The sequence below is a fragment of the Tauraco erythrolophus genome, chromosome 11, assembly GCF_009769465.1.
Source record: "Tauraco erythrolophus isolate bTauEry1 chromosome 11, bTauEry1.pri, whole genome shotgun sequence".
Taxonomy (NCBI): Eukaryota; Metazoa; Chordata; class Aves; order Musophagiformes; family Musophagidae; genus Tauraco; species Tauraco erythrolophus.
The window spans coordinates 25,142,290-25,167,989 of record NC_141475.1 but is presented as its reverse complement, the minus strand read 5'-3'; the positions used below and the strand labels follow the sequence as shown (position 1 = coordinate 25,167,989).

The following is a 25,700-nucleotide window of genomic DNA, read 5'->3' as shown; positions in this document are numbered from 1 at the left end:
TCTTTAAGGTCCCTTCCAACCCAAACCACTCAATGATTTTATGATTTCTCCTTTTCTAGTGCAGCATATTCTTAGTGGCCAATTTTTAAGCAGAGAGAAGATGCACCGAATGTCGCAGGGGACCCAAAACAGTTTGGTTGAGCCTCCAGCCCCTCACTGTCAGAAAAAGTGCAGAGTGTCGATACTAAGAGAAAATAACACAGTGCTACATAATTGCCATCGTTTGTCTGTCTGAGCTGATGACTTTCCCGTTTCATTTCCTCCTGTGTAATGTTATAGGGGACATATATGAGATGTTCAGTGAGGACTGAAGCAGGGAAGTCTGCAGGAGTGTTTAGTGGGAGGTTAGGAATTTTTAAGAGGTATTATTACAAGCCGGTGTGGTTTGGGTCATGTTTCTCGTAGACATCTTGTCAGGAAACTTTTTAAATAATAAATTATAATCTCCTTATATATCGTACAAGCTTATTAAACTCAAACTTTAAACATGAAACTGAATTTTGAAAATACCAGCAGACAAGCTCAGAAGCTAAAACCAAAAAAAGAATGAAGAGAAATAAAACATATGCTGGCCAGAGATTTAAAGACGGTAGCCACAGCACACAAGATTTTAATTAGCAGCTACCTGCAGTGGCAGTGGCCTGGGATGAAATGTTTTGATGTGTGTAAATGTTTCTATAAAACAGTTGAAGCTTTCTTAGATCCTGTGTAATTTTTTTTTCTAAACATCATGGTTTTCCAGTATGGACATTTCACAGACTCAGATCTCAGGAAGATCTAAAGTCTTTGCTCTCTATCTCTGTTTCTCCAATAGTAAAATAAGTACATTTATATTTTTTTTACTCTGAAAGGCTCTCCAAAAAACCAATATTTAATGACTGCTTAGAACTAGCAGTTGTGGTAGAAATAGTTGAAGGCATAATCTTACCATAAATCCTACTAATATTTGGACTGAGAGAGTAACGCCGTATGTAGTTGTCCAGATTTCCTCTTTGAAATATTTCTGCTGTGCCATCTTTTGACAAAAATATCTTTGAGTCTAACCAGCACAGGCCTTTTTCAGAAATGTAGAGCAAAGAATTTATGTTCTCTCTCCCAAACATCTCCTGCAAATAGCCGTGCACTGCAGAGCCTCTGCTTATTTAACCAAGGCACTTCACAGACAAAATCCTTGAAGGTGGCTTGGTGAACCAAGCACCATCTCTGCTGGGAATCCCCCATGGCAACAGCTCAGCTCTGCTTTGAACCCGGGGCTCTTTGCTTTGGCATCACCTTCTCTCTTACGGATGGGTCAGGACAGCACAAAATCATGGCAAAAAAGCGGTGATGGAGTCACTGATAGCACTTTGTGCACCAGAAAGACATGGGGTGATGAGGTGGGTCCTGAAGAGCTTTTGGAGCAGGAAGGGGATACCCAGCACCATGCTCATGTCTCAATCACCCATTGGGACTGACCTCGCAGCACAGAAAGAGGTGGAAAGGCAAGACTGACCCACTCTGTAAGCCATTTTCAGGACTTCATGGTAAGAGCTGATAATGTCTGATAAAGTCGGGAGAAAATCCAACTTCCTGAGGACAGCCTGATTTGTATGGATTTGTTTTGACCTGGGGGAAAAGGCAAGGTGCATTTGCTGTCCTCTAAATAAATCCTGCCCCAAGTCAGGCAGGTGGCTGTTGGTCCCACTTAAAGGAGTGCTTACAAATTACTGGGATATCCCTTAATTCATGTGCATTGTTGATCTAAATGGGGGAGACAGTATAGGTAAGTGTATATACCTACGTGTCCCACCTTCTGTGCCCATGATGCTTGTTTCTGGGCTCATATTTCTGCCTTGAACTTCCTGGAGCTCAAAATGAAGGATCTTGCGTCATAGCCTACACCTCCACCCACATCACCAGAGACAGCTCCTGGGCAGGCCACCCCATCACACCATGCTGTCCCATAGAGACCTGCCCTTCTACTGGTCTCATCATCCTCAGATACAGAGGATGGGCCATGTCCCGTCCCGATTTACATCCGATGCAGTCCAGCCTGTCCAGCACTGGCAGCTGGCACCTAGCGAGGAGATAATATTTACAAAGATATAAATCAGGGAGCCCCTTTCCAGTGTAAATAGTACCAAAACTATTTGACTCTCCGTACTAATTTCCTTTCTTAATCCATAGCCTAATAGAGCGTTCTTGTAAAGTGCAAGTTTTCCTCAAAGGTGCGTTTTATCAAATGCTTGATGGAGGTCGGTGGAATGAATTGCTGGCCTCACAGTAAGGGTAAATGTGATTAAGGTAATTAAGTGGTGGGCACTGTTATATATTAGAGATAGCTACAGATTTTTATTATCTGTTGTGTCAGGTTTAACTGGTGGCTATTAGTGTCTCATCAGATCTGAAGATACACAAAGCTTTTTAATGGGAAGTCTGATGGCACCTGGGGGCGTTTTCTCTCCGCAGTCAAGATTGCTTTTCTCTATCCCAGGAAACACTTGCATTTGTCACTACTGCAGCAGCTCTTGATCAAAAAACAACCTTCAGTGGTCTTTAGAAGGCATTAGAAGGCCTGGGATGAACAGGCAGCGTGGACAGGACAGTACGTGGGGTATAAAGGAACTGGGGGTTTGTTCTCTGCGTTGCTAAATACCTACATTTGAACTTCTGGTCATTTCTGCCTGTTTTGACTGTAAATTCTTCAAGGCAAGAAGAATTATACTGTGTTTGTATAGAGCTGAACATATTGGCTCTGATCTTATTTTTGGACCTGTTGGTTTTCCTATTACGCAAATAATAACTACGGAATACTAACAGACACTGGGGACTTTTTATTTTATTTAAAAGTGAGATCCAGATCCAGGCTTAGGACAAGAATTTCTGGCCCAGTCGCAGTTTAGAGAACAGGAAAGGGATCGTCAGATCAGTTAATTAACCATAGACTGAGCGAGATACTTTGAGGAATGATTACACCCTTGCTTTCAGAGCACATTGAGAAGCTGCTGCTTCCAGCGATGTGCTACGTGGGTACCTTGTATTAACCTGGGGGGACCATCCCTACTGCTGAACCACACAGCTCATCAGCTTCAAATAACATGCTAGATTTATCCTCTGCAAATTCTCATCCACATGTATAGATTCAGTCCAATGTTGTTAAGCTTGTGAAATTTGATGGGCTCACAGCACGAGGTAGTTTAGCTGCTGCTATGTGAGATTCCCATCTATGTTCGGGTTTATTGAAAATGTTATATCCCATCTGTTTCTAGATGCTCCTTTCATGTTCCTCATCTCTTTAGGCTCTCTTTTCCAAAGAGTTTGCTTGATCCATGTGGAGTTAATAAGCGACGTTGGTCTGTGAGTATATGCGTAAGGACCAAGATGTCTTGTTTCATAAAAGTCTGTCATTGATTTATTCCTCCTTCTGCTGCCTTGCTTCCTGTTCATTTCTCCTCACACTTTCAGAGCGAGGGACGCTGTTTACATAAAGGATGTTTCTTGTGTTTACAAATGGGGCAGCATTTGTAAATGATTCTGAAGAGTTGCTGTTTCCAAGTTGTCTCTCCAGGCTTTCAAGAGGTCTCACCACGTTAGTGCTCCGTGCTCATTGTTTGTTTTAAACTTATTTTATATGTCCTAAAAATGTGCCAGTGGAATTGGTCACCTCCTGAGGCCATTAACCTCCACATCGTTTTCCGACAGCCGGGCAGCCGGGTCGGGACGCAAGTGGACATCAGCTCTAGCAGGATTTGTTTGCATGTGCAGTTCCACTCTCTTCTCCTTGAGTGTGACATGCAGTCATGGGCGTTTATTTCAGAAAGTCATTGTTCTACCTCCTCTCTCTCCCCCTATATATGATAAGTCTCTATATCATAGCTAAGTTTTTAATAACACTGCTTTTTCTTTCAGAAAAAAAAAAGCAAACCCACACTAGTTTTATGATTTATTGGGGTGTGTGTGTTGTCTTTTGAGTCCTTCTTTAAAGACACATTTGTTATTTTGGACATTTTTAGGTTAATTACAAAGATAATCTAGAAATAGAGTAGATGAGCCAGAGGCATGGCTTCTCATGGAAGTCCTTCTGCCACCCATGGTGAATTTTGTGCTTCTCTTCATGTCTGAACTATAGAGAAACACTGGAAACAAATATATTTATCAGCTAGATGTGCAGGCTCTTGTCATGGAAGAGCAGGTACCAATTTGAATCGTCTACCGTCCTTTTATCCTGGGACGCTGGAGGATATATTTTCCCTAGCATCGTGCCATCGTTTTTGCATAGCCTAAAATAAAAAGCACATGTTGCATAAAGGCAAAGTGCACCGATATCTAAACTATCAAAAGGGAAGAGCGACCAAGCCAAATATCTTTGTCTAAATCAGGCAGGAATTCAAAACGAAGTACTGCATATGAACAAAATGCCAAATTTGTTGTCGTTGCTTGCAGAAGATTTTATAAAAGAGGAGGCTGATCTCCATGGGCAAATCTAACCTGGAGGTTTGCTGAGCCAGCGAGACTCACAAACACGCCTGGCAGCCAGCTGAAAGGAGCCAACGGCTTTTGGAAAATTATGCCTAAGAGGGAGCGTTTCCATGTCTTCTGAGACAGGTTTAACGGGTGACTACAAGTCAAGCGTCCAGCTCCTACTTGTTGAACATCTTTATTTAAATTGCACTGGATGCAATTTCTTGGATGAAATGGCAAACTGAGGTCTTAACCTCCTGTTTTAAGGAATTTTTTTAATCCAATTTTGCATTTCATGATGTCCCAATGCTCTTGCTAAATTGTTGCCAATGATACACAGTCAAATCCTGGAGTTTTTGGGTTTTTTTTAACCTGTTCTTCTCCAAAGTAAATTCCCCTGGGAGAATTGAGATGAGCAAAAATATTCATCTAAACAAGCATATTGAGAGAAGGTTTAAAACACACACTGCACTTGCTGGAGAGCAGTGGAAAGTAACTAAAATCACTAAATAGGTGTTCGAAACCTCACTTTTGGCAAAGAACACCCCATCCCTTAAGTGGGTATATGTACAAACTGTTGCAACCTGAAGCATGGAAAAGTTATGGGGTTTCTGTCTAGAAAATAATTTTGGATTATACACAGAAACCTTCATACACTGTGGGTTTAATACGTGTAATTCTAATTTTAAACAATTCGTGAGCCAACTTATAGGTAAAGCTGCTGGTGCTGAAATGTTGTACAGAGAAAGGTCTGAAAGCAGCTGATACTTCTGTGATAATGCAGCTTTGGATACTTGAGTATTCTTTCCATTTCTGTTTTTACTATGCTCCATTACCAGTAAAATATGCAAGTGTCATTCCAGCTTTACCGTTTTTGAAGTACTACTCGAGCATTGTAGGAATCTTTTGGCAGGAAAAACGTATCTTTCACAGGAAATTCTATAACTATCAAGATAAGTTTTAAAAATATTTTCTTTTTCAAAGAAATGTGAATCAAGCACTGCTCTGCAAACTGACACTCTAGATGAAGCAATGAGCCTGAGCTGCCTGAAAGCAAAGGGAAGAGGCTACAGCTCCTTAAATTTACTGTTATCTGAATGCCTTTCCAAAAGGTATTTTAATTAATTTGTATTCTTGGAAATACCATTTTCTGGGTCAACACTGTAGGCTGATGCTGCCAAAAAGCCCCTCATCCTTCTGGGGAAAGCAGCAGCCCTGATGTGGAAATGCGCCCGACCAAAACGAGCCATTATCCTCTCTTTGGTTTGACAGCAGCTACCCAGAAGTTGCCAACCTTTGGCGTTCAGTTACTATCCCAATGGATTTGACCAGATGGTCCTTAGAGACTCAGTGTTTAAAGCCCTCAACCATCCACGCCTTGAGTTTTAATATTATTTCTACAAGCATGTCTGATCTAAAGAGAAAGTCAGGTTCTCTCTAGGCCATTATGGGAAGTATTATCTTTCAAAGGAAGGGCAGCATTTACATCTTTAAAAAATGAATTCAAGATCAGAAGCAATGACTTCAGAAGCAATGACTATTTTTCTTTCACGGCTTCAGTGTCCTGAACCATCTGATCTCACCTAACAACGCTGCAGCACGTCAACTGATCAGTCTTCTCCTCTTTGTTCCTAGGTAGCCTCCAATGGGATGTTAAGCTGTATTTGCTTTGGGTAAGGTACCATGCTATGCCAATATTGTTTTGCGGGGGACAATTTTCTGATGTTTGATCGCCTTGGGTAAGACATTTTTGGTGAATCATTATACCGAAATGCAAAGAAGGTAACTTGAGAAAGATGCTTATGTTTCTGTAGCACTTTGCAGCAGATGTCTCCTATTTACTGCTTTATTTTATTGCTTAATGACTGGATCTCAAGTAATTGAACAATTTGACAGATATTTATTTGTAAAACGTGATTCATTTAGTCAGACATTGTGAAACAGTTTCATGCCAGTTCTAGAGATTTTGGTAGAACTTTCTAAAGATGCAAACATTCAAGTAAATTGCTCATGTCAATAGCACATCCACTTTTTACCATTCTTTACTGCATACAAATATTTGAGTTGACAAAAAAGCGCTGGTGAACAGACTACAGGGACTTCTGAACTTTAATCAACCACAAGCACTGGCAGGGTTCAGAAGTAATTTCCTAACTATGAATCACCTGCAGACAATGAATCACATACTGGAGAAGATTGCCAAATAAAACAAGCCATCATGTATAGCTTGCATTGACCGGACTATGGAAAGGCCTTTGATTCACCTAGCTGAAAGAGAAGCTGTGATGAAAGCACTGAAATAAAGGCATAAAAGAATGTAGGAATCCCAAACCACATCTGCTAGCAGTGAATGGCGACATTTAAGTTCGACAAGGAAGATAAAAGAAAGCGAGACTAAGCAAAATAGCAGGCAAGGAGACACTATCTTACTGGAAAAGACTTGCCTGGAGAAGAACTTCACAAAGCATTTCTGGGAAGAAGACCTTAGCTTAACTTCAACCATATGTGCGAGCTCAGATTTCGACTGCGATGGAGCAGTTGTCTTTTCTGAAACGGCCAATGATCTCGGGGTGATTTTTAAGGGAACTGAAACTTGGGGATAGCAGGGAAGGCAAATGGAAGGGGAAGGCTGAGAAGGGAAGGCGGGCAGTCTGGTGCTCGCCGAGGTGAACAAAAATCTTCTCCAGGGATTGCACAGACCAAACTCCTTCTGCTGAAGACGAGGTGTTAGGTTTCCATCTCTCACCAAAAGAGGCCAAGAGTTTGGGTGCTAACAAAATAAGAGGACGGAATCTTGTATAACATTTTTCAGAGACAACACTGAATAAAAGGATACTGAAATAGGAGAGAAAACTGAAACTTCCTGGAGACTGTAAAGAATTATATATAAGAGTAAGTCCTACCACAAGGAAAAATAATAGAAGAAGGAATAAAATTTACTTTTTAATATTTTATTTCTTATGAGAAGTATTTGGCCGTGCGTTCCCGAGCAGTAAGACAATGGCTGGTAAAGCAATGACAGTGGAAGCAAGAAAAAGCCCTGCAATTACCTAGACTTTGATGATTCCCTCTGTTTGTGCCAGTATTCAATAAACCCTCAAATTGCATGCTGTAGCAGGACAGTGAATTTACTGCAGCCAAAATCATATGAGTGCAATGAATCAAGACAGCCTTTTCACACTGCTCAGGTCTGGCTCATGTGTAACGCTCCGCGCACTAACGTATGCTCTGTTTCTCACACTTGACATAACCAGGAAAATTTGAAAAAAAAAAAGGTAAAGCAGAATTTCAGAACGGCTATAGTAACTACCAGACAATGGAGAGAAACTTGCTGCTGGCACAAGGAGGTCATCACTGGTACCTCTGCCCAGCAAGACCTGGTTTAGCTCCTGCTTGTTTCTTGGCTCCTCAAACAGGCAATAATTAGGTAAAAATCTGAATTTGCTCCCCAACGCCAGCCCAGCAAGGAGCTGTGGTAGCCCAGGACTTGGGTACTGAGCTGTAAAGAGCCTTGATGATAACGTTCAGCAATCCTTTTACTGGGGACTTTGCAGTTACCCAGAGTTACTTCCAGTTGGCGAGGGGCCCTTTTCTTTAATTTGTTTAGAAGAAAACCTGGTCTGAGCTGGAGGAGGGACGGTGAGCACTTCCCCGAGCAGCCACGAGAGAGCAGCCGGCAATTAGGGCTGGGAGGGCTTCGGGCTGCTCCGCCGAGGAAAACAAATCACCGACAGCGTTAAGAGAAACCCTTCGCAGGATTCCCTCCTCGCCTTACGCTCTTCAAACAAAATCGCGGTGGGGAACGCAAGCCGGGGTTAACTAAACCCTGGCTACTTGTTTGGAGTCGCGAGCCACTGCGAGGTTTCGCCGTGGGTTGGTGCGGCGGGGCGGTAGCTGTGAAACATTGCCCCGGTGCAGGGGAAGGAAGAGTTTGTCCCCCAGCTTATGGTGTCCTTGTTCAAAGCCAAAGGCTGCCTAGTGACCGCTGGCAACCTCGACAGCCGTTTAGCGGCGGCTGGCTCTTTACCTCAGTCGTCCGTTTTCCTGTGCGCTGAATAATGCTCAGGCATGGGCTGATCAAAGAGCCTGCCCGTGAAATGCAGCTGAAATAAGTTTTCCACACTTTATTTCTCACGTGTTAGATACACCGATAGGGACGAGAAATGTTGTGCGTGCGAGCAGGCGCGGGGCGGGGGTCTGCGGGGAGGCAGGGGCAGCCCCGTCATCACCCGCCGCCGTCCCCACCAGGGCACTGGTTCTGATGCTCACGGGGAGAATTGCAGCACTCCCTGCAGAAGTTAAAAAACCTTTGTTAAAGTTTTACCTTTTTTTTCGGAGAGTTCATGCTGGTTTTCACTGTCAGGTTTGAGGTGAGCTATCAAAAAGAAGACATAAATACAATAAATAATGGAAAATCATTTACGTAGAGGCTTCGTGTTCCTGGACAGCGCTTTCAAACATGCTGGATGGTATTAAAAAAAAATGCAAAAATCTCTGCTCCTAAAACCTCAGATCACATCTGAATCATGTAGTTCAGGAGGCACATGTTTACTTGTGTGGTCACTGGGGTACATATTTTCGCAGGCGTGTAAGAGCGGCTCTCGGCTGCAGTGCGAGTCCGAGGCAGCGTGCCCGGCCCGGAGCTGTGCTCTCCAAGGCTCGATCCCGTCCTGCTGCCAGAGCTGCTGGTGACTTACACACCTCCAGAAGAAGCATGGTTGGCTGTGCTGCAGCGAGGCTGGGGTTGGGATCCTCTCCAGTGGGCAGGGGCACAGGTGATGCCCCCCATGGCACAGTAAATACTCCCAGCTAAAGTGCTTTGGCTCTTTGGTTTCAGCTGTGGGGTTTCCCTGAGTCAAGGCTCCATCCCTTGAGGGAGAGACTTTTTTGCTTCCTGGACTGGATTTGGGAAAGTTTTCTTTTGGGAGGAGGTGGGAGAAGATGCCGAAGGGTTTGTGGAATTTGCTGCTTTGCCCCACGTCCTCAAAAAGGCACCTGGCTCCCAGTGAGGAGCCTCTGGCAACTTCAGCCCTGCTCTCCAGTGCGGTCGAGTTGGAGACTTTCAACAGGGATAAAAAAACATTTTTATAAACAACAAAGTAATTAAACACCGACACAGCCCTGTGTGCTTTTTTTGTGTTGGCTGCTCCCACCATTCAAGTGGTTTCCGATGACTTGACTTGAAAACCAACCAACAACAACCACCATCTCATGGCCTGCACCGACCCCGGTCCAGGAGCCACACAGCCCCTGCCCGGGCATAGGCATGTGAACCCCCACACCTTTCACCCGGGATAATTTGAAGGCATCTCCTTATTCCCAGGGTTAATCACAGCCATTGCTGTTGCCGACATCCCTTTGGTGAGCGATAAACTCCACATTGCATGAGTATATATGCAATTGTAAGCAATACTTATATTTAAGTGCTTATTATTATATGCAATACTTATATAAGTATACAAAATCAGGGAGGAGTGAAAAGCAGGAAAATGTGCAAAACCACATTAGAAACCACATTAAGTCCAGGATTATTTCCAGTCCTGCCTTTAGGAGCATCAGCCCCTAATTCAGCTGATGCTTCATTCAGGTTGCCATGTGCAGTAATACCCTGATTAAGTCTATACTTGCATACTGGAGAAAGGATAAGAAAACAAAATCTTTCTTAATACTTAACAAATACTCAAGATTTAATACTTAATAAAATATATTCAACTGGCAGTGATCAGATGGTTGGTTCAACACCAGGTTCTGCCACAAACTGTGCCAGAAGGTGCTTTGAAGGACTCTCACAGTGTTTAGTGGGGAAGGGAAAAAAAATCTCCAAGTGAAGTACATAATGGGTCTATTTCTCTAAATAAATTTGGGTTTATTGACAGACAATAACAAACACTGTGTGATGATGCTGGGGAGAAATCAGTGCCAAGAGGCCTGTGCTCAAGTCAGATTTTCACAATGTTTCCTCTCTCCATTCATTTGATCATCCTAAAATGTTTTCAGAAGTTAAAATTATTCCTTCTGATATATCTTGTACCCAGTAAATGCTGTTTATGTAGATGGCAAACAGATCTTAACTGAATCTATATGACTAATGTCTAAGTTCAGAGAACAAAAATAATCATGCCAGAAAGTGTTTAAGGTGGAATCAAGCTAGGATTGCAAAGGGCTGGTGGAAAACATATCTGGATGGCGTGGACTGACAGTCAGGCTGCTAAAGACACCTTCTGGATCTGTTTTAGGAATCGCTTGTTAATCGCTTCAATAATAAACAGAGAGATTAAAAGTATGTAATAAAAGAAAAAAAATCCAGTGGATATTTCACTCGATATCCTCAAGCACGACACATTTACTCCATTCAAAAATTCTCTGTTGTTGACTCTGTAATGCGATTCAATGTTTACTTCAGTTAATGATTTTTAGGGATCTTTCATTGGCCTTTTAATGCTACAAACGCAGTGAAGATTTGCGCCACATATAAGGGCTCGGTTTGCTTTTGAAATGTAAACAATATCAAAGGAATTTAAATCCTTATTTAATCTTCACCAACGAGTTTCTGGATGGCTGTACACACCAAAAGTGCTGTACGATAAAGTAGTAATGAAACGTGGTCATGGGCTGATGCTGCAAAGCCAGTGAAAGATTTTACTGCCATATGTGGCTTCATTTGTGTGCTTGGGTGTTGGCAGGAGCAGCCCAAAGGTGGGTGCTGCACTTGGAGGCTGCTGAGCAAGGAATTGTATTCAGGGCTCTTCAGTAGTAGACACTACTAAGTGGTTGCTAGATCAACCTCTAAAGTGTGAGTTTAGCAGTAAATATGCCTACTTCATCTTTCTGAGGGAAATGTCATTGCATATTTAATGTTCGATTTATTTGCATTTTAACGCTTTCTTAAAGTCATGTTAAACTGGAGACTCTGGCTGCTGGGGAGACGTTAACCAGTAAAGTGCTCATGTGTCGTTTGGAGAACTCACCCAACCCTGTGGAGACCAGAGCCTTAACAAGAACCAGTTGGTCCTTGAAAAGGTTCTCCTTTCTGTTCTGAGCTAAAAATTACTTCTCAGGGCTGAATTTTGAAGAGTGAGTAAAATGCAAGGGTAGCTAGTTCTTTCTTCAGTCTGAAGAAAATAAGTTAGAGTGGGTCCTTGAAGTTTGCAGGCACTCAATGCTTCCAGGATTGTTTTAAGATACAATTGTTGGGTATGTTTAAAAAAGAAAAAAAAAGGTCTTTCAAGAGCTCATTTCCCAGGACATTACCAGCCAACAGCCCTAATGGGCTCACATTGACAGCAATTGTTGACTAATATGTGCTTTGCAAAAAAAAAAAAAAAAAGAAACAAACTGTTATATGTTTTTTGTTGGGATATATTTAGAGAGCTTTCTTATTGTTAAGAGCTTTAGGAACAATAATCAGTGGTATGTCATTCTGGTATTGTTAGCAAAGTCCTTTCTATTGAATTTTCAAGATGTTGTAAAGTGAGATTATGTGAGTAGCACCTCTGGACACTTTTTCCCATCATTGTGTTGGTATCAATCGCTGACTTCCACTGTTTCTCCTGGTATTAAATGAAAATGTTGTTTCCCACTACGCTGATTGGAGGCTGTATAATGCATGACATAACTGATAACCCTACTGAGATTACGCATTGTAGGATTCGAACTGCACGAGGAATTTGGACAGCAAAGTAGGTGGCCGCTTGGACTGGGAGACAAAGTTTAAAAGAAAATGTACCAGGATCATTGTTTCAGCTGAAACGAAGAAACATTATAAATGGATAATTTATGAGGCTGGCTCCTTAGGTTTTTGGAAAAAATCGTGGTTGTTTTTTTTTTTTCTTATGAGGAGAGTAGATAGAACATATTTTCCAAGGGCAAAGTGCTGCCCTAAGACACCCCAACCTCGCTCACCCCCGGCAGAGCTGTATTAGAGCAGAAACCCACACCCTGCAGAGACTCCTGACATTTTCCAAAAAGGAAATATTAAAAATTCAGTGGCAGAGTGGAGGAGGAGGAAGTTATGCTTTGGAACTAGCAGTGAGCTGAGAAAGCCAGATTTTTTGACTCTATAATAAGAAAAAAAAAAAAAAAGTGAAAATAATGAGAGGCTTTGAGCTAGCTTCTGTATTACACACACCACCGGGAGCTGAGCAACGTGAAGAGCGACATAGGGAGGTCCCTCACAGAAGTTTTTGGCCAGTGCAGTTTCCATTACACCATGTCAGGTTGTTTCGGTTTTGCACTCGTGCTTCAGAGGGCTTTTTCTGAAGGGGTGACTGAGCTGGTCCAACGCCGCTGTGCCATCCTGCTCATTATTCATGCACGCTTCTCTCCCAACACGATACCAAACTTAAGCTGGTTGAAGATTTTTGTTGGAGTTTTTTGAGAAGGGCTTTACCCCAGAGTCTGTTCCTGCTCTCCTTAGTTCATCACACGATGACTTTCCTTCCAACTTTGCTCCTTCCTAAGCTAACAGTGGGTGGCATGTGCAGAGCTTGGCTTATGACAGACACAAGTGGGAGGGAAAGGTCACTGTGGCTTCTGTCCTTCCTTACAAGCAGTGAAGAAAAGCATAAGGGAAAATCCAAGTTACAAGTCATGCTCCTGCCCTTCAGCATCTCTCAGCCTGGTCTGTACGCTCAGTCGTGACAGGGACAAGTTCAGACCTAATTCTGGCGTTTCTCAGCTGACAGGGTGTTCTGTCCAAAAAGTAGTTCTTGATCTCCCATTCAGAGTTTTTATGGACGAGTGTAAAGCTGGAGCGAGTTGCTCCGTGCAGTGGTTAAGGTTTTAATAGCTCTTAAGTAATAAAAACAGCAGAACTGCTTCCAAAAAGAGTACCAGGGAATCAAGTCTAAATGTAATAAAGGTCTTTACTTCGTTACAGTGGATTGCAAAGTGTTTTGTGGCTTGTGGTTACACAGAGCAGAGGGCCTGTGGATCCTTCTCAACTAAATTTTTATTACACGGTCGTGATTGCAGCCGACTGGACTTCACATCTGAGGGAGTCCTCTCCTGAGAAAGAGTGGGCACGTATCAGCGTGCAGGGACTTCACGTTGGTCTGAGGGTGGCAAAGACTATCCTCCTTTGAGACATGAGCCAAGAGAGGCTGGGTGCTAGGAAAGATCCCTGGCCATGCTCATAACACAGATGAATTCAAGAGAAGACATACCAGACAGGTGCCCAACACACCTAGCAACAACAGTGGAAAAGGGACAGACTTTTTAGTAGGGCCTGTTGTGATAGGCCAAGGGGCAATGGTTTTAAACTAAAAAAGGATAGATTTGGACTAGATATAAGGAAGAATTTTTTTATGATGAGGGTGGTGGTGGTGAAACACTGGAACAGGTTGACCAGAGAGGTGGTAGATGCCCCATCCTTGGAAACATTCAAGATCAGGCTGGATGGGGGTCTGAGCAGCCTGATCTAGTTGAAGATGCCTCTGCTTATTGCAGGGAGGATTGGGCTAGGTGACCTTTAAAGGTCCTTTCCAACCCAAACTATTCTATGATTCTATGAAAGAGCTGGGTACAGTAAAACACCCAGTTCAGTAATTAGGAAGATTGAAATCATTAAAATGTTTGTAAGAATCAGTTTGAAGACCCTTAGTCTCTGTCCTCCAACATTTCACTTTCATTTGGATCATGGATGACCTGAAATTGAGTCCGTTGCTGGGATTTTCACACAAATCCTGCTGAAATTCAGGAGGGATGAACACTTAAATTCATTGCCGTGTCTTGGCTCATACTTTTTTTTTTTTTCTCTGTTCTAGCGTATTAGCACTTCAGATGCCAGAAAAAAAAAAACAACTCTTTATTTTGAGAGTAGAGAAAGAGCTGCAGATGAGACAAGAGAGACCATCCCTGGAGGAAGCCAAAGCCACGGCTGGCATTACGTAGGCAGAGGATGCAGCTCACCACCTTTGCCTCCCGTGATGGTAACTTTACTGCAGGAGGCCACGTGGTGAGCTGCGGCTGAGCACCCCGAGCTGCCTTATCCACCGCTACTGAAAACTCTCCCTCCACTTGTTAACTTTTTCCAGGTGATTTTCTAGCAGGAGTTCTCCACTGGCCAACCTCGGGAAGAGAGACGGGCCGGCACGAGGGCAGGCACTGGCCTGGACAAAGGAGCTGCTTTGCTAAATGACCACGTTACACCACTGCATACCTTAACATAATTAGTGTGGGGCTGCCTGGACTTTAATTGGGCCTGACACGTGCCTGTTGAAAGAGATTCCCCAGGAATTAAAGCGCTACTTCTCGAGTTTGAGTTGGCCGGTGATGCGAAACACGACACGATTTTTGAGAATTTTCTGCGCTTGCCATGAAGCAAGTATGCCACAGGTATCAAGCAGGCTTTGTTTTGGGGCTATAATCATATTACAAATTGAACACTTCCACATGTGCGTGCTGGCACATCTACCCTCGGCTATCTCGCATGTATCTGCCCCAAGGTACAGATGCTGAGGTCTTGACATAGCATAATGTGGATCTAAATATATTTTCCAGATTGCCTTAGCACATGCTAATGAACATGAGGAGCAAAAGACCTGAAAGAAGCAGCTGTTTAAAATTTTCTTCAATCCCAGAAAATCAACTTCTTAATTACTGATAATTTAAGCATCAAAATGACCACTAACCCCTTCTCCCACTAGACCCTCCCAAGCTGGGAGGCCTGCTTTAAGACTCTGGGGCAAAACTACTTTTTCTTAGCAGTGTAGCATTTCATCACATTTCTTTAGCCTTTCTGGAATTAATTAGTATTAAAATAAAGCAAGAAAAAGGAGGGTGCTTTCTGGAGGTGCCTTCTTTCAGAGCCTCCACTCAGACAAAGGAGCAGAATCTGCTAAAACTCCTACCCAGCACGTTATATGAGACTACTTTTATATTTCCACAGCACGTTTGATAATAAAAAGTTCCCCAAACGGATTTATAGATATAAATAGCTTACATTTTTATTAAAATACAGACACACCTAGATCAAAAAGATGAGGGTCTGCTTCCTACACTCAGTGGCAAAGGGATCTGTGTTCAGTCTGGTTTATGGTCATACCCAGGGGGGCAACAGGTCCCAAGCAAAATTTAGGTGGTAGTTTTGGGAAAAAGGCTTCAGTCATGCAAGATGTACCGCGAGTTCCTGAACCACTGTGTGGCAGTGGGGCCTCTTTGCAGGGATTATTTAAATATTAGTTTCATTAAATCCAAATTCTGGGAAAACAGTAGATTTTGCTGAAACTTGTTTTATTCTAGCAGCAAATGAATCTGAGTTGGGGAAAAGAAAGGGAATATGATATTACAATCATTAATTATTTTTACTTTTTATTTGATGCTCTCCCCTTCACCCTATCCCCAGACCTCATTAAGTGAATCTGAATTGTAAAGCTGAGCCTTTCCTAAAGCTGGCACCATTTTCTGTATCAAACCATAAGATTAATTAATCAGGTTATTGGAAACCACAGACTAGGTGTACTCCCTCCCACACCTACACAGCCTTTCAACACGATGGGAAAGAAGATGGTTTTGGCCAGGCTGCAGAATACATTTTTCTTTTAACTGGAGTCCTGGCAAGGTACGTGGGTTTTGACATGGAGAAAGGGTCTTCTGTTCGGTGCTGGATGCCTTTGTTTTGTTTGAATCATTACTAGAAGCATCTTCAAAATGAACTGGCTTTTCCGCGCCCCTGTACGACTGACCAGCAAAACCACAAACGAGATTTAATACAGCTGGAAGGCAGCAGGGTGCAGCGAAACGACTCAGGTCTTTGCAGAAATTCTCCGTACGCCTGAGCAAGGGGGATCTGACAGAAAGTTTTAAAGTCCAAGGCACGCATGGAGCAACGGGCCAAACTGAACCGCTGAGCACGAGCAGCCTCGCAAATCTTTTTATAATAACTTCCCCTCCCATTACGCCGCAAACGTGGCTGTTAATGCAGTAAAACAGCGGGGTCGACGCAGGAACACTGTCTGGGACCCGCAGTGGTATTGAGGATCTGGGCCAAGGTGAAATATTGATTAATCATCTTGTCATGCTGGTGCTTTGTTAGATTCTGTAGATAGGAACTGAGGTGATAATATGCAGCTCCTCCGTCTAGTAAGGCTGCTGTATCACATGGAAATGATTTGTTGACTTACAGAAACCTGCTACAGTGGGGTGAACAGTAGGATGATGCTGAAATAAGTTTTTTTTAAAAAGTGTTGAACTTATTTTTTTCTAAAAAAAAAAAAAAAAAATCACTGTAGCAGAAAGCCAGAAATGTTGGTCCTCACTTAGCAATCTGTCTGAATCTGGACAGATGCATCTGTGTGGTCCACCAGGGAGGGTATGACACAAAGACAACAATTATGCAGTTTTCCTTGTTTATTTAGGGGATGAGATGGCTAATCAAATCTGGGTTTGCTTTTCAGCCATTCCTCTGGGTAAATTGCTCTGCCATTCAGAGAAGGCAATGAAAATCAAGGTCACAGTAAGGTATCTACAGAGAGCTGAAGGACCTCTTGTGATATGTTTCGCCCCTCTGCTCATCACATCCAGTAGGCAGTGGGGTACTTTGACGTGGAAATACAAAGCTCAAGGCTCTCAATGGGAATATTAACCCTGCGGATTCGATGAGGCGGTGGCAGCCACTCCCTGATGGTCAATAGACCTGGTTACACGCAGGTTAAACTAACCCTAGGGCTCAGCTCAAGGAGTACTTTCCCTGACAGTTATATGATGGGAGTGTGCTACCTTAGCCCAGAACATTAAACCCAGGAGAACCTGTCCCACCCTTTCTCCACCTCCCCAAACCCCTTTCATCTAGGGCAGGTGAGGGCAGAACTGATAAGAACTGTCATTGCATCAAATTAAAGGGGAAAACGATCTGGAAAGTTGTTTGCAGATAAAACTTGACTTGATTAATCTATTTGTTCTCTTTATTTGGCAGAAACCTAAAACCAAGTTTCACAGTGACTTTAACTGCACCAAAAATAATAGCCTATTTATGCAATTATCTGCATGTAGCTGACCATTGGCTCAGGCCAACAAAGTGAGCACAAGAACATGCACACAGACTTTTTTTTTTCTTTTCTTGTTTTTTTTTTTTTTTTTTCCAGGTGTGGTTTAGGCTTCTCACATGAAAACCACTGGCCTGTAGGTCTCAGCTTACCAGCAACCTGTGCATGAGGCTCAGGAGCTGTGAGAGCAAACCAAAGGCACCCTGTGCCTTTGGCCTGGAGACAAGGCCTCCGTCTTTGGAGGTACTTCTGGCTTCAGTGAAGCCAGATTTAATCAAACCTCCAACAAGCTGTTTTCCCTAAACGTGCCTTTCCCACTGGGGCAGTGCTGCATTTAATACGCGGTTTGTTACGAACTGCCCTGGGTCACGGATACCCACCGTTCCCTCATTGCCCGCTCACGCCAGCTTGTTTGCATCTGGTGATAGAAACCCTTGGTCTTATAGCACAAAAACTTCACAGTCTGCCACATTCAGTCTTTCGAGCCACTTAAATGTGAAGGACAGCCTTGTGCAGTAGCTGCAAAGACCAAGCTTGGCTGGGGTTGGCAGGCAGGGACATCCCCACTGTCTCCTTTGGAGCTGGCTCAGTCCTTTTCTCTTTACTGATGGGAAGGGCAGGAAAAAGTGCATTGCCTGGGCCAACACTGGCTTTTCCTGGACATCCCACCTCCCACCGCTCTGCACCTTGCCCAGAAGACTCAGAGCTTTGGACCCATTTCAAATGATACACTCAATTTTATTTATTTTTTTCTTTTAGACCCTAAAGGCTCATTTCATACAGTTGGAGGCCCAAAGAGCTTCTCAACTATGGATTTTTATCATTCCAGTGAGTCAATGGTTTGCTATCAGCCAGCCCAGACGCTGCTTCCCAACACTGTCCCCATGAGCAGCCTGTGGGAGCATCACCAGCCCGAGCTCAAGGCTCTACAACAGCATTCAAACATGACCTTGCACCAGTCCCTCCTGTAAAACGAGTGAAATACTTCTCTTTTCCCAGATATGGCTTTGAATCTTAAAGGATTGACCTAAAACCCTCCAGTGGTCTATTGAGAGACTCTGGATTGAGTCCTAAATTGCATGACCAAGTCCAAGACCCTTCACAGTGCCCCATCCTCTGGTTACCCCTATCCTTGGGACCCCTCAGAAACAGCCTTTGCTCCCCAGGCTGCAGAAGAAATATGTCATTTTTGCCTTGACCCAGACAAAACCAAGACAATAAGGAAAAAGATCCCTTCAGTTTTGTAGTCCTTTATTTTTTTTTTTTTTAAGTTGATCCTCCCATAGTAATGTACTGAAATGCGTAACAGTTACATTGTACAAAGCATTTAAAGAAAGTACCTCAACTTGCCGATTATTTCAAAATGAGATTATAAACAAAAGGAAAAATAAATCTGGTCCCTCACTAAAGGCCAAAAAAAACCCCCAAAAATAACTGAATACCTTCCGTTATTTATTTATTTTTTTAAAACATAAATTTGGAACACTTCATCTTACAAATAGGATTAACATGAACATAACATCACACAAGCTCGCAGACAACCAGCATAAAATATTGGGTACAGTTTTTTAATCAGAAGAATCATGCTTTCATGAAGAAATTATAACTGTTTATACAATTGAATCAATTTACTGTATTACAAAAAAAAACAAAACCAAAACTAAGTCGCATCTATTAGTTATTTAGTTCATTAAAAGGCAAAAATAAAATAAAAGAGGAATGTAAGAAAATTTCAAACACTGTTTTGCACTCCCATATACACAGATCAGTTCACCTCACTTTTTTTTTTTTTTTTTGAAGTACACGGGTGCCTTACACGGTAACGCAGTGGGGGACTGGAGCAGTGCTGTTTGTTACAGGAACAGTGCTATTGTAATCAACAAACAATCGTTTGCCAACAAATAAATACATGGTACACACGACACGAAGAAGAAATTAGAGGGCAGGGGGGAAAGGAAACAATACAACAAAAACAGTGACATGATTGTCGAAAATCAAAATCTCCTTACAATGATTTGAACTAGTGGTGCTGCCGATGAACGCGGTGCTTTCACGGAATTATCTGGATGATTTAGCTTCTCGGAGTAGTGAACATTCATAGTTTACAATATACACAAGCCTCTTACATATTGTTTCTCAGAGTTCTTTTTTTTTTCCTTTCTTTCTTTTTTTCCTTGTTTTTCCTTTTTTTTTTAACAATGCAGTTGAGAAGGCAAAAGAATTACGGAGAGAACAAAATATTCCCTGTTACTTCTTTCTACATTTACGATGGACAGTGTGCATTTGATAGAACTATTTTCTTTCTTTGAAGGGCTCAAACGCATAAAGCTTTAATGAAGAGATTTGTACATAAAAGCAACTGTTCCCAATCCTGTGTCCAACTATCTTATACAAAAAGAAAATCAATTCAGTTCCTACTTTAAAGGAGTGCCCATGTGTGTATCAATGCAGTCTTAACCCTTTTGCCCCTGCCCCTCAAAGCCGGGTGAACTGGAAGACACTTTTTCCCGGCCCTGGTTTACATAATCCACTGAAACTTTTTTTTTTTTTTTTTTTAAGTCGCATTGATCCTCCAGAAGTCAGCAGCTGCCTTTGCTGTGCAAAACAAAATATTGAGAATAAATAGTTTCTTTCTTTTTAAAATTATTCAGTTTAAGGTCACCGGACTTTAAATGAGTGACCCTGCAGATTTATAAGGCATTCTGCTCAGCAGTCTTTTAAATAGTCATATATGAGAGAGCCATGCTACTGGTTTGGACTTGGTCCCATCCTCGGTTAAGACTTCACAATGTCATACGTGACTGATGGATTGAATGGCGCTGGATTCTGCAGCGGCTCTCGCCATACTGTGCCACATATTGGGAGAATTGTGGGATGCGGAATGAAGGGAGTCCTTGTCGGAGAGAGAGAGCATCATCGCGTACGCCTGGACGGGGAAAGAAGAAGGACAAAGAGGTCACGATCCCGCGGCGTGGATCTGAGCTTGGACCCGCGCCACCCCTACGCGGCTGGGGCATCGTTTAGGCTACGGCTGCTCTTCTCAACTTCTTTAAAAAATATCAAAGCGCGTTAGGTAAAACCACTGCCAACCTTTTCACCAACACTCTCGACTCACTAATGGCAGTAATAATTTCTGCTTTCATCTGGCTTCACGAAGCTCTGAGAAACCTTTGATAGTAGACAAGGTCTCTGAGTCTCCTTTGCCTTCAGATTCTTGGCACAGGAGGCTCTTTTCAAGAGCCTGAGGAATCACATTATCCCTTGGCTGGTCCTGTGTTTCACCAAATACCACAGTCTCCTTCACTGACCTTTTCTACAGGCATATTCTGCAGTTTTAAAAACAGGAATCTTTTAAAGGCACTAAAAAGACTCATTTTAATGATGTTTAAAAAAATTTCATGAAACAGCACTAGGATATCAGTCTAGTTACCACCGTTTTAAAAACACGTTGAGGACCTAGAGGTGGTAACATCCAACAGACTTTAAAAAAAAAAACAAAAAGCCAAGCCAGCCAGATCGAGTCCCATCCCTGCGAGGCTGCAGCTAAACTCCACGGCCTCAGCGGGACCGCGCCGGCAGTCCGAAAGCAGAGCAGGACTATTGCTTATCACGGCATTTCTGCGGGTGGTAGACAGGAACGAAAATAGCAAAAAAAGTATGAAAATCCTCCGTTATCGAGGAGCAGAGCACCCAGCCATGCCTCCCCGGTGAGGTGAGCGGACGTGGAGCACAGCCCTGTCCGATGAAGCTGAACCGGCCCTGCCTGCCACACACTAATGGCTTAATCCTTCGGGTATTTGGCAACAATAATGTTTTAACCGAGTTAAGCTTTTACCTGGGATTTGGATTTCCTGTACAATGGTTGTTTTAGGTCCTCTGGCAGCTGGGACGTATTGAAAGCTGCCAATTCCGCTTCACTATATTGATTTTCTTCCATTTTCCTCATTTTGAGGCTATCTGTGAAGTGCCTTATGTGGTCCAAAGCCGAAAGTCCAGTCTTATTATACTCCTCCTCTTTATACCTACAAAAACACCATGGAGGTTTTAACGCCAATTAAATGATCCTTCTGCATTCCCTCCTCCTCTGAGATTTACACATCTGAGCAATTTCCCCCTTTTTTACACTTATAAACCACCTTGCCCTGTGGGATCGTGATCCTGAAATAAAAGAAATTCCCTTTTTTTTCCTAAAGATGAGAGGGTGGGCAGTGGGAGCAGGGGAGGGAGAGGTCGTCTTTCTGCTGGTGTCTCCACAAGACCATTATGGGAGAGCCAGGTCGGTTTATGGAGCAGATAACGTCTCTCCCATGAACGTTTCCTGTCTCACCCAGAACCTGACAATAGCTCCCCAAGCACAGTTATTTTTCCTCTTAAGGGCCACAGATTGCACGAAGGGACCGAAAACAAGGCTGGGATTGACCCAAACACAGACACATGTTGCTATCGTAACTGGGAAGCTGGCTACTCCGGACCGGTTCCCACAGCACACGGTTTGGTGCTGGCACTCTTGTATGGTTTATTGTTTTTATTTCATGTATCGGGTGCACCAATTCTCGGAAGGAACCAACCTGCCAGGGGAAGCTTTGCAGTTCATGTCCAAAGTACTCGTTTCCTCGTAATCCTCCTCCGGGGTCCCCTCGTGCATGTCACTCGTAACAGGCTCTTTGACTGCTTTCCCTGCAATTTCACCCTCCTCGTCTTCTTCGTCCATCATTACTTCATCTTCTGCCTCTTCGTCATCCAGCAAATCTGAGTTCTGGCTGGTTACCATGGCTTTTTCATCCTTAAAGTGGCTGCCATTCATTCTGAAAGTACCAAAACAAACCCAAGCAATAATCACAAATCAGTTATGAAAGCTCCTCGCCAACAGATTGTCGGAGGCAGATCTGAAAAGGATCTGTCCCAGTAGAATAAAGTGATTTCTGTATTTTAGATCTTGTTCAGCTTCAGACACTTAGGCAGTATTGGAGAAAATTCAACTCAAAAATCAGCGGGACGTTACAATACCATCGGAATGGGATCTTCCTGTTATCCTGCTAAAACGACTATTTAAGCGGAGGTATGGTCAGATATCCATCCCAAATTTTCTCCTGCATTATTTCACTCATGTTTTCAATCACCTATGTAGTCTGGGCAAAACAACTCACTGCCTTTTAACAGAAGCTGTAGAGGACGAGAAACTCTGAAAATCAGATCTGTCATTTTCAAAAACGACATCCAATACTGCATGCAGTGTTTCAAAGTCAAAACTACATGCATAATTAATTTTGCACACTACCACTCATTTGGAAGCCATACTACGTCACTGAACGTATGGATTACATACATGGGAACCTAAGGGACTTCAGCTCAAGACCTGAAGAGTGGTCTGCAATATTGTCTCCATGCTGAACTACATTATTGACTGATTTGAAGGGTAAGAAGTAATGAAAAGAAAGGTCATGTAGCGTTTTAAGTGCATTTATTCTTATTAAATGAGTAATTATAGCAATCTGCACATGGAAAACCATTTGGTTATTACGTTCTCTTTTGCTTTCAGACAATGACTTCTCTTAACTACTTCCTACGGGATTTTACAAGGACATAATACCCACGCTGAAGTAGGGGCTCATTTGCCTAATGGCCTCAACCCTGCAGGATTCAGAGCATCCACCGCTGCATCGTGCCCACCGCATCAAATGACAGCTAAAGAAATTCAGCACCGCCGCCGCGTTGGCAAACACATGGCCAGAGGTACCAGCGGTGCAGAAGGGCTGAACTCGGTGGAGCCGCACCAATTCACGCCACCAGCGTATCTGCTCCGCCGCGTTACGTCGCACGGAGGCCTTGATTCATCTATTGTTCTCATTGTGCAAAAGGTCCTTACTCTTCCAGGAATACAGTTATAAAAATGGAAACTTTATTGTCCGCCCGCAGTTTGCTTTCGACTCTGTGTGCTTCAAACTGTGCGGGACGATATGGAATATACCCAAAGTCTGAGCAAGATATGGACGAGCCCAAGCAGTCTACTTGGTATTCAACGTTTGACTTCTTGTTCTAACAGATATACTTTCTTACAGAGCGTACACAAGCAAAAGCTAGTTTCTTACACAACAATAGCATCATTTTCCTAAACATAATAGTTTCATCCATTTTCCGAGCAAATTCCAGCCAATTGTAATTTACTGCATTAAAAAAAAAAAGGTAGGGAACGGTCTGTTTATATCACAGTATCAAAAAATCTGAGGCTGTGCAGAGTCGGGAGAGCTGAAGCAGCCACCCCCCTCTAAGATAATCAGAGCAATATCTCTTTATCATCTTTTATTTAAATAGGCAGAAATAAGAAATTGTTGAGCAGGGTTTGGACTGCCAACTTGCTTGTTATGCTCAATTGAGGCTGCTAGAAATGAAAGAGAGATGGACTACAACCAAAGAAACAAAAGCCATGTGATTAAGAAAACAGATTCTCTAATTATGCTTTCAAATGCAGCAATTTGCCAGGGATAAAATATCCATCAAGAGCAGTCTGAAGTGCCAAATTTCGAAAGGAAACACTGCACAACCCAGCAACCTTTTCACTTTGCCGACTTCCTGTCGGAGGACATGTTGAGACCAGATGTGCAAGGAAAAAATCCCAAGCCCTCATTGCCAATCAAGACGGAATGAAATTTGAATATGCATGTAATCACTTAATCCAATACTTTTGTGGAAATTGTCTTATGTCCACCATTTTTATCCCTTCACAAAGGCATCTGGAAATGGAGAAGACAGTGAAGTTTGTCATCAAGAGTAAGAAATTTGTGATGCTGATAACATAATGCCAATTCAAAAGCTCAAATAATGCATAATGCAAAAGCAACCTCAAAGAAATATGTATAGCCGAGGCGTGTACCCATGCTACAGCCTTTTCTGCTTAGCTGTATTTTTATTAGCTGAAAATATTTAGAAGTGGTCTCTCTTCTGTTAGTCCAGAAGAACTGAAACACTCATATACTGAATAAAACTTAAAAGGAAAAAGTCTCTCACTGTGGACTACCAACACCTACCCACGGCCTCACAGACTTTCTGCTAGTCAGCATCTTTCTTGGGATCAAGTTACTTACGGGAAAGGACTTCTAGTTACAAACTTTTATTTGATCCAAGAATTTAGCTTAGTCTACTTTATTAATTACACATTGATATTGCATCTAAACCATGAGGCTCTCTACAGGATGTAGAATTCACCTGCTCCGCAGTGAATGCAAACGAGGGTATTTTTCCACAGACTTAAATCAATGATGGGAACTTGAAACTGAGAGCTCCTGATACAAGGAGAAACGTCTTCATAGATGAACCTTCTGTCCAGTGTCTGCCACTGGGAATACGCTCATGCATGATGGGGAGGGAATTGACACGTTTCTTTTCATAAGACACTGAGGTGAGCACTGAAGCAATCCAATTGCTTAAGTAACTCTGGCTCCAGATGTCATCAAAAGTGAAAAATCAGGCTTAATCTGGAAAACGAAGAGTGGCCCCTTTTAAAGGCAGATCAGTGACAACTCACCTCTCCTCTGAGTTTCGGGGGGACTGATTGTTGTGGTTGCTGTTTCCAATAAAATTCCTAATTTCTGTGAAGTAAGAGTCTTCCTTGTCATCTAGGATTGCCCCTGTGCTTTCCAGTTCTGAGTGAGGTGAAGAAGTTGCAGTACCTTAAAGCAAAACAGAGGACTTCTGTTGTTGCTCCTTTACATTTCCCGTACTTAACCATTTATAAAAAACTGAAATTGAAACGATGGTTAAAACGGGTGAGAGCCAGAAAGAGTTGGTCATAGTGATCCATCAGCTTTTGGCCATAAATCTGGTAATTAGTAAGGAAGTATTATCCATCGGTGAAGGTGGTTTCCAGCCAAAATGACTCTGGCATGCTGAGTGCCATTTCCATGGTTCATCTATCATCGATTTTGCCCAGTATCTATTTCAACATCTCCCTCCTGTTCCCTTGCGAATTCAAGACTGTCAGTCAACAACTGTGTTAGACCAATGCCTGAACTGCTGAGCAAATGGACCTTCATTTTACCTCCTAATTATGCAGATTTGCTTCAAATATGGAGCAGACACTGACATAATCACCCAGGTTCATTAGCACTGAGAAACCAGGGACAGATGACTTTGAGCATCAGGGAAAGACAGCTCTGCATTCACTGCCTGTCCCTGGCTATTTCCAGCGGAGCAAAATGTAAACTGAAAAGGCTGCAGACAGGGTTTTTATTAAACCCTGCAGATACCTAAACCAGACCAGTGATACCCGCTACCTGCTGC

General features: G+C 42.8%; 1 protein-coding gene across 5 annotated transcripts in view; it reads right to left on the bottom strand.

The window, feature by feature from the left end:
* Positions 1 to 20,214: 20,214 nt before the first annotated feature.
* The window catches only part of MECOM (MDS1 and EVI1 complex locus), a 190,494-nt gene continuing 185,008 nt past the window's right edge, over positions 20,215 to 25,700 (bottom strand). For all 5 annotated transcript variants that reach the window (XM_086618102.1, XM_086618103.1, XM_086618104.1 and 2 more), the window contains 4 exons: positions 24,946 to 25,090; positions 21,992 to 22,228; positions 21,259 to 21,445; positions 20,215 to 20,349 (listed from right to left, as the gene is read on the bottom strand). In XM_086618102.1, coding sequence (XP_086474228.1) covers positions 20,215 to 20,349; positions 21,259 to 21,445; positions 21,992 to 22,228; positions 24,946 to 25,090 — 704 coding nt within the window. The remainder of the gene's footprint in view (positions 20,350 to 21,258; positions 21,446 to 21,991; positions 22,229 to 24,945; positions 25,091 to 25,700) is intronic.